The 9,139-nt window shown below is 52.2% G+C and overlaps 1 protein-coding gene across 1 annotated transcript in view; it reads left to right on the forward strand.

The window, feature by feature from the left end:
- NFKBIA (nuclear factor of kappa light polypeptide gene enhancer in B-cells inhibitor, alpha) overlaps positions 1 to 3,015 on the forward strand; it is a 3,606-nt gene extending 591 nt beyond the window's left edge. The window contains exons 2-6 of the mRNA XM_014941602.1: positions 23 to 131; positions 615 to 825; positions 1,315 to 1,403; positions 1,521 to 1,781; positions 2,274 to 3,015. Of these exons, the coding sequence (XP_014797088.1) occupies positions 23 to 131; positions 615 to 825; positions 1,315 to 1,403; positions 1,521 to 1,781; positions 2,274 to 2,321 (718 nt within the window). The 3' untranslated portion in view covers positions 2,322 to 3,015. The remainder of the gene's footprint in view (positions 1 to 22; positions 132 to 614; positions 826 to 1,314; positions 1,404 to 1,520; positions 1,782 to 2,273) is intronic.
- The last annotated feature ends 6,124 nt before the right edge of the window (positions 3,016 to 9,139 follow it).

The raw sequence follows: 9,139 nt of genomic DNA on the forward strand, positions 1-9,139 counted from the left end.
ATTATTTTTTTTTTCTCTGCAGTTTTCTCCACTTGGCGATTATTCACGAGGAGAAAGCCCTGAGCCTGGAGGTGATCCGGCAGACGGCCGGGGACCGTGCCTTCCTCAACTTCCAGAACAACCTCAGCCAGGTACTTTCACCTCCGCAGCCCCAGAGCCGCATCGCCCCCTCCCGCCACCCCCACCAAAGCCCTCTGGGGAATTCCCTCCCCAAAAGCCCTTTCAAATTTTCCTTTTAATTGACGGATAGTAAATCAAAGGCAGCATTCAGGAAAGTCCCCGGTGTTGGTACAATGCTTCCTCTCCTCCGAGAGTGCCATTTAACGCCCGCATTTTTCAAATATGATGCAATGGGTTGCATCTCTCTTCATTGGGATGTTAATGATACCCTTCATGTGGATTGAGTGTTCGGTATCCGGAGAGCCCTAAGTTCATCACTTGTAGACCAAAGGGCAACTATGCAATGTTTTGGGAAGCATACAGAGCTGAGTTTCTGGGGTGTGCTTTTAATTGGGGGCACAAATCTCCAAGCGGTCGAGGGGTCTGCTTGTCCATACATTGCTGCTGAGTTTGCAGTATAACTCACAAGTCTGCCTTGCCTTTGTTGCCTGCAGACTCCTCTTCACCTGGCAGTGATCACCGATCAGCCTGAAATCGCCGAGCATCTTCTGAAGGCTGGGAGCGACCTGGAAATCAGGGACTTCCGAGGCAACACCCCCCTGCACATTGCCTGCCAGCAGGGCTCCCTCAGGAGCGTCAGCGTCCTCACGCAGTACTGCCAGCCCCACCACCTCCTCGCTGTCCTGCAGGCCACCAACTACAATGGTACGGGCACGCTACTGTGCACCACTGTTGTCATGCTGTGCCAAGTGTAGAGTTGTTGTCCCGTAGAGGACAAAGACCTCTAGAGAGGTGAAGAAGGGTCATTATGCCCATGTGAGAGCTGAGGAGTCCAAAGCACACAGCAGTGTCTGACTTCTTTAAGGTGCCACTGTCTTGTAGCCTTCCTTACTGGCTCTCATGGCTTTGAATTTTGCATTTTTAGTGCACTTTTGCAGTGCTCTATTTTATTTTTTTATTTTTTTGTGGTGAAAATAAGTCTCAGTCAAACACTGGAAAAAAGCCTCTAAGGAATCTTTCCAAAATCCAACCCTGTTATTCATACTTACTGAAAGCTGGAAAACTCTTTTGGAAAACACCCTTTTGCCATGGATGAATCGCAAACTTAGATTTGTCCTGTCATCTTGAGTTTAACTGAATGATAGAGCATTAGGTTAGACTTACTCAAATTTTCCCTTCGTTTGTGTTTTGCAGGACATACATGTCTCCACTTGGCATCTATCGAAGGATACCTGGCTATTGTCGAATACTTGCTGTCCTTGGGAGCAGACGTAAATGCTCAGGTAGGTAATCAAGACCCTGAATTCAGCAGAGCAGGGCTGCATAGTCATAAGAATCAACAGGTCTGGCACCATCTCTGGCTCTCCTAACATGCCAAACCTTGTGTTATTTTCACGCAGGAGCCGTGCAATGGCAGAACAGCGCTACATTTGGCTGTCGACCTGCAGAACTCAGACCTGGTGTCGCTTCTGGTGAAACACGGGGCAGACGTGAACAAAGTGACCTACCAGGGCTATTCCCCCTATCAGCTCACGTGGGGGAGAGACAACTCCAGCATACAGGAGCAGCTGAAGCAGCTGACCACAGCCGACCTGCAGATGTTGCCAGACAGTGAGGATGAGGAGAGCAGCGAATCAGAGCCCGAATTCACGGAGGATGAAGTAAGTAGCTATTTGCACCTTTATAAGAGAAAGGGAAAACCCTGTCCTTTGTAGTTTTTTTTTTGGTGCTGCTCTGATGACATGCTCCAGTGACCTCTTACCTATATAACAAATGGGTACAAATAGCCCATAAAGGGAGGTTGGAGGTTGTGTTGTCAGCCATCAGCAAGATGGCAGTTGGGGCGAGCATATAAATAGAATAAAGTGTAAAAAATACATGAGGGAGCGGAGGTTCACGCAACATGAGTTCTGTTGCTTACACCTACAGAACCTCGTGATACAAAATTGAAGTTAATGGGTGGTTTTCTCCTCCCCAGCGTTTGTTTTTCTAACATTCTCAGTGCTGTGAAATGGCAAATGTTACCATTTCAGTGTAGAAATTTTATACACTGATGAAGTCAGGGCATGCAGACTTTGGCAGTTATCCCAGAGTGGATACAATAATCCCAGTAAGAGTTTTGCATTAACAGCCTTTTGGTTTTTTTCTTCCAGTATATGTATGACGACTGCCTTATTGGAGGACGACAGCTGGCGTTGTAAAGCAGAGCTTTCTGTGAAAAGAAGTGACTGTGTACATATGTATAGAAAAAGGACTGACTTTCTTTTTAAATGAAGAAAGTCGCAACGTGGAGGGGAAAACCAGGAGGGAAATACTACACTGCCCAGCAAGGAACATGTAATTGTAACAGGACGGTCCCGGGTTCTGGCCTGTGTTTAAATAGAGGACTGGGATGTGTAACATCAGTAGAGATCTGTGATTATTCACACCGCTTGATACAGAGCCACATAGCCCATCTTCTCAACCCTACGAAGGTAACAGGCTGCACATCCAACCTGCTAGTGACAGAGAGCTATCTTGCGGCGTTAAATCCCATGAGGAACCCCTATCCTCTCCTGGCAAGGCAGGCTCTTAACCAGCCCCCCATCTTCTCGGAGACCGTGTGTTCATTTGTGCTGGGCTCTCCCTGGCCTTACTGACCGACCTCAGCTGCTCTTGGTGGGGTGTCCCAGGCGGAGGTGTCAAACCAAGGGACTGGTGACCTCCTGGCTGTTAGGAGAAAGTAGCAATAATGTTAACTGTGGGCATTGGAAACTGTGTGTTTCACACCATGTGTGTCATAATTGCTACACTTTTTAGCAATTGTATATTGTGTAAATACTGTACATTTTTTGTTTATAATTATTTTGGTACATGTGAGATAACGTATTTATTAAAAAAAGTCAGATTACTCTACCTGGTCTGTGAAATGCTTCGTTGTCCACCTCCTTGGCCTGAGGTGTGTGGGAATCCACCTGGTTTGCTTTTTAAGAAACGTGTAACACCTGGTAGGGTGATGGGGTCAGAGGCTGAGGGGTTTTTGGTGGTTCCCCTGGGCGGGGGTGAGACATCTCGGCGGCTCGCAGCTCCCAGCCCTTCTGCTGCAGCTAATTTCGGAGGCAGACGTAGGTGTCGTTTCCTGCGCCCGTTGCGGCCGGCAGGTCGGGGGGCTGGGATTCCCCCTCCGTCACCCAAGCACTGTGCTAGAGAGGGGTTTTTTTGAGGCAGCACCCACCCACCCACCCTCGTGGCACCTTTTTTTCCAGCTCCGGTACTGGGCGGCTCTTGCCAGGACTTGCCGTGGGAGGCGGGAGTTTTGCAGCTCGGCCCCGCACCCGCTCACCCTTCTCCTGTACCGCCCGGCCTGGCTCCGGCTTGAACTCGGACGCCTTTGGATTTTCCGAAGGGGATTTCCGCAGGAAGCGGGAGCGCACGCCCGGGAACACGTGCTGCCGCCTTCCACCCCTGAAACTCAGCCGTGGGGCCTCCCCCCCTTCCCTGCCGCGGGACCCACAGCTCCCCTTCTCCAGCTCACAGCGGTGGGGGATGTGGCTTCAACCTGCTCCCCTTCCTCCTGCCTCTTCCCCTCCACCATTCAGGCAGGCAAATGGAATTACTTTGTCCAAATCCTTGCCTGCTCCAGCTTATCCACTGGCAGCGTCTCGCATTCCCAGAGTTTAGCCCATTGTGTGACCACATGAAGGATGGGGTTGCGTGAAGGGTGACCGTGCCCTGTTCCTCCTGCGCCGGAACCCCCTGGACGGGGCCGGGGTGCAGCAGAGCTGCTGACGCAGGACCAGGCTCTGCCAAGAGTGCTGGCCAGGGAACTTCTGTGCTGCTGGCACCTGGCCCGGCTCAGGCTGCTGGAGAAGGGCATGGCTCCAGGTTGCAGAGGGACACCCGTTCCCTTTTCTGCCCAGCTCTTCCCCAGGGGCTCCTGACACACCACCTTCTCGAAGGAGGGCTTTCTGGTACGAGGAAGGGCAGCACAGCTGCCTGGGTGCTTCTTAATTTGCATGGGAGCCAAAGGCCACTGTGGAAAGGATTATATAAAATTGTCATCCTGAGTCATTTTTTATTTCCTTTCCACTCTCATCGCATGAGCACAGCCCAGGTGAAACTTCCTGCTGGCAGATAGGGCCATGCCTGCGTTGCAAACCTGCAAAGTTTTCCAGGTGTGGGGCTGGGTGAGAATCTGCCAAACCCTTCTTCTCGGGGCCGCACCCTGTACCCCAAATGACCCCTAAATCTGAGCCGGGGATGGGGACCAGAGGGTTTTATCCACCTGCTGCTACAGGTTTTTCCCCAGCAAAGAATCGCAGGTGACTTTCGTCCTTTCTTGACTAAAAATGGTGTTGCCACAACTGGAAATTGAAAAGGTGATGTTCCTCTCGGTAGCTATGCGTCAGTCCCCCCCTTTCAAAGCAGGAGCTGGAAATACTGTCAAGGCCCTGTGGAGGCATTCACCAGCTATAGATATCAGTGTTCTGGAGCTGCTCGGGTACATGGCTGGACCTGGTATGCAAATATTTAAAAAGATACCATCTGAATGCAAATACTTTTTATTCGAAGGCCAGAGGGAGGGAGGAAAGTGCAGTTATCAGCAGTACCAGGGTGGCTGAGTAGTTTCAGAGGCAGCGGTACGTTCTCTGCTGCCCATTGCAACATTTACACAAACAGTATCTTAGGAAGCTGCTGCTATAATCTTGCAATAATTCCATCATGAGTTAATTAAATTAAGCAAATGCTTTTCTGTACAAGGAAGTTTTGCAGCTAAACAAATCATTGCCCGGGTACCACATGCTGGTTGTGCTACTGGTTGCCTCCGCCAGTCATGCAAAAGTAACCAAGTATTGTATGCGGAGGAACCGCAGGAAAAGCAAGTAGGACAGAGATTAATGTGAGAATATGTGTTTGTTGGCAAAATAGGTTGGGGCATGTTGTGCATTCGTGCATTGCTAATGTGGGGCTATTCAGTGCAGAGCTTTGCCTGTTCGCTGGATGATATAATGAGATTGTCCACTGTAGATCACCCTCCACACGCCCTTAACTGCCGCGTGTCCACCTTCTCTCTGGCTTTTCCACACATACTCCTTTAGAAATATCTTCTGAGAGAGCTTTTGGTGATAAGCTGCCTTCACACTACCTTCTTGGCACCCTGGCAAATACGCTGCACAGCCCCATGTGTAGGATTCAGGGCAAGAACTCCTTACACATTTATTCTGCCAGCATCACCTCTCCTCATCCAGCTGCCTCAGTTGCTATTAGCAGAGCATGCCAGCTTGTTCTTGCTCATCAGCCTCCTTGCCTCAGCTCCTGCCAGTGCCTGTGCTGGTCTAAGGTTCAAAATTTAGCACTTTGGCCGCCTGCAACCTTCAAGAATAGCCATACTGCTGCAGATCAAGGTCCTGGGAAGTTCCAGTTTCTTGACTCTGACCCTCTCTCCATCAGCTTCTTTCCTTTCCTCAGCTCCTGCCATGCCTCTGTCCTCCACTCATGCTGCCCTCAGCACCCACCTCTGCCTACTCTTTTCTCCCTTCCGGGGTGAGCACCTTTCCGCAGGTCCCTCTCCTTCTTCCCCTGCAGCACCAGTTTGCCATAAACACACTCACCGTGACATGGCACAGCATGAGGCTGCATTTTTGTTTCCAGCCTTTCCCTGCTCCCCGTTCTTGTAAATCACTTTGATAATCCTGCAGGGATATTCCCATACTTCCTTATATTGCGCACAAAGAGCTGACCTCCCCATTTCCTCCCACACCCTCCTCTTCCTCCTCGCACTCCAGCTGCCTGCAGGCCTCCCTCGCCCCAACCACAACCTTCAGTCCCTGCTCTCCTGCCTTTCACCTTACTCAGCATCAGCCCTGGACTTCTCTAGAACTTTATGGAGGTGACAGACAAAATGCAATGAGGATGGCAACGGTGGAGAGCAGGGCCCAGGTCCTGGTTGTCCCGCTGTCAATTGGGAATCCTTCTCTTGCATCCACTGCGGCTTTGGAAAGTGTAGAAGCAAGGCAAAAGGCAACCTTGCACCTAGGGATGTGTGCAGGGAGGCTGCGTCCTCCCACTGGCCCCAGCTCCAGCCTGACCTTTGCAGTTGAGTGACAAAGCCCTCCCCACCTACTCACTCTGCTGCTCTCAGGGTATGGTGCAGCCTCCTTCCCTCACATGGCCTGGGCTGTGCGGGCTGTTTGACGCAGAGGTGTGGGTGTCCCGGCTCCCTCAGCAGACAGAGGTGGGATGGGCAGCCCCAGGAGCTGCCTGCCAATGGGCATGGACATCCTGAGGAGCCACCGTCCTAACCTGGGGGCTTTAACTCTTGTGCTCCTCCTCCTCATTCTTCGGCCCTTTGACATTAGGAAGGGGCTCCCTATTGACTACTTGGCATTCTACACACTATAGCTACAGGGCCAGACCAGGGCCAACGGACGGTGTTTACCAACCATGCACCCCACATCCAGCTGGTGGACACATCTACCTGCCTGTCCCAGCAGGACTTGATGCACCACAAGGCAGTGAGGCCACCAGGAACCTTAATCTGTCCCCCTAATTGGCAGCCACACTGCTGCTGACTTTGCCCCACAGCTTTAATTCAAAGGATGAGCAAGATGGTTGAGTGAGGAAAGGAAAAGGTGGAACCAGAAAGCAAACCTGAGGAAAACCACCATAATCTCTGAGGAGGAGGCGAAGTATCATTTATGACTTGTTTTATTGGAAAATCTTCAATGATGGACTCTGGGCCAGACAGGGTTCCAGCACAGATCATTTTCCTGCAGAAACTGAGCTGTGGAAATAATTAAGCATCTGGTTGTTCCTAGAAGAAAGAATTGCGCAACAGAGTGCAGGGATGGTAGGGTGGACCCTCTCCCTGGACAAAAGCCCGCCCTCACTTCAGTGGGGTGGAGGAAGGGCTTTTCCAGTATTGCCTGCTCCCAGCAGTGGCACTTTGCTGGTGTGGGATCCCGTGGGGTGAGAGAGCTGGGAAGTCCTGCTCCCCCTCGCCAGCCGGGACAGCACACACCACAGGGATGGCCACAGCCTGTCTCCAGTGAGTGCCTGCCACAGCTCTGGCACCTCTCGCCTCCCCGTCCCTTCAGAGAGCTCTCTGAAGCGTTAGCATCAGGCCCAAAAGGCTGCCTTTGAACGTCGACACATTTATCATGCCATAATACAAGCAGCTGAAATCCAGAGGGGTCGAACTGGAAAATCCCCCAACACCCTGGAGGTCTGACTGAGCTCCCTCCCCTTGCTCCAGCACTCAGACTTTCCCAGGACTGTCTCCTTGTCCAATTTTCCAAACAAGACTTTCCAGTCCCTGTCAGAAGAGAGCTGGGGTTTTCCCCACTCACTCCTTTCTGCAGTTTTACCCCCTTAGAGCAGCCACAAGCAGCAGCACCAAGGCTCCATTGCCTCTCCAGCAGCAGGAGCGTGGTCTCCTGCCTGCCCACCACCAGCCCCAGGGGTTTCCCTGCTCCAAAGGAACACGCCTGCAGCCCTGCAATTTAAATCCTTTCCTTGTTCCCAGTTTCAGCAAACTCAGATTCATTTTCCTGCCTGTCTTTCACAGGAAGATCTTCATCCCTCCAGCTGAAAGCAAAATACGAGCAAATGTGTGCAAACTGCTACAAGAGTGAGCCTTAAAACGTGAATATTTTTTAACACTCACGCACCCCATGAAGGGCAGAGGGCCACAATTACCCTGCAACACTTAACCTGGTTAATTATTACCCCTGGATTTCAGTAGCTTGGAGGAGGGAGTTTCCCAAGGCCGGGCAGAAGATGTGCACCGGCGCTGCTGCTCCGCTGCGGCAACGCTCCCCCCCTGCACCGGGGAGCACCCGGGGGGTCGAGGGAGATGCAGATTTACACACACACACACCCCCCACCCAGCCAGGAGCACTGGTGGGTGTGATGAGGAGCACCCATGGGTGCTAAAGGCGAGCCCGTGGTGTTTGCTCACGCGGCGTAGGAGGGCCCGCCTGGTGTTTTCCTCTCTGCGTGGGAAAAGCCCACAGCAGGTCCCAGCCCGGCGCGCGCTGAGCTGAGAAGGACCAGGGGTCGGTAAGGATGGCAGCACGCAGAACGAAACCACCCTCTGCTTTCAGTTTTTTCTAAGCAGATGGGTTTCCATCCCGGCGTGCGTCAAGGCTGAGGTTTCTGGATTTCATCGAAAAACTTAGGTCTGAGTTGTGGCAGCAGCCTCTCTGAGATGCTTTGCCCCCACAAACAAACCAACAAACAAGCTCTCCCTCAAGCTGCGTGGAGGCTCCTACCCCGGGCTGTGCCGAGTGGCTTGGGGAAAACCCTCCCAAGGAGGGGGATTCACACCACCCACTCTCCCCCAAGCACACTTGACCTCCACCTCCTCTCCAACAGCCTATGAAATTTCCCGAGCTGTAGTAAACCATCCAACATCGTCTGTCTGTCCATCCCGCCCCAGACCTCCCCACGCTCCCATCCTTGCAGCCCTGAGCCAGCAGCAGCAGGCTGGAAGGCATGGTGCTGAGCTGCTGGACACCGTGCAAGGGAAAACAGGCTTTCAAACAGCATGAGGGCACGTTCAACACCTGTGAAATGGCAAGGTGGCAGAGGGGGAAGTGGCAGTGGTGGCAGTGGGGTGCAAAAGCTAGATGAGATACCACCGGCAGCAGGCAAAGGTCCAGCAGGTTCCCCAGGTCCACTGCTGCAGGGGTCTCATCCCCTTCACAGCCCAGCAGTAGCACTTTTCACACAGAAATGATTAAGCTTTCCCCACGGCGTTCTCCCCTCTGGCTTTGTCCCAGGGGAAGGGAGGTGAGCAGGTCCAGCAAAAGCTGGGACTTCTGGCCAGGATTATCTTCTGCCTTCACCTTCTGGGTGACAGCGTGCAAAGCTAGTTTCCCTTCTCCATGCAGTTGACTCCCAAAGTGACCGGATCACTTGCTTCCCTCTGCGAGCCACTCCTTTATCCGAGGGACTTGTGGAGTAAGGAACTGATAACTCTTCATTTCCTTTTTTCAGAGAAGTCTGGACAAAGCACAAAAGGGGAACCATGGAGGTT

This window comes from Calidris pugnax, unplaced genomic scaffold, assembly GCF_001431845.1.
Source record: "Calidris pugnax isolate Ruff unplaced genomic scaffold, ASM143184v1 scaffold56, whole genome shotgun sequence".
In the NCBI taxonomy this organism is placed as follows: domain Eukaryota; kingdom Metazoa; phylum Chordata; class Aves; order Charadriiformes; family Scolopacidae; genus Calidris; species Calidris pugnax.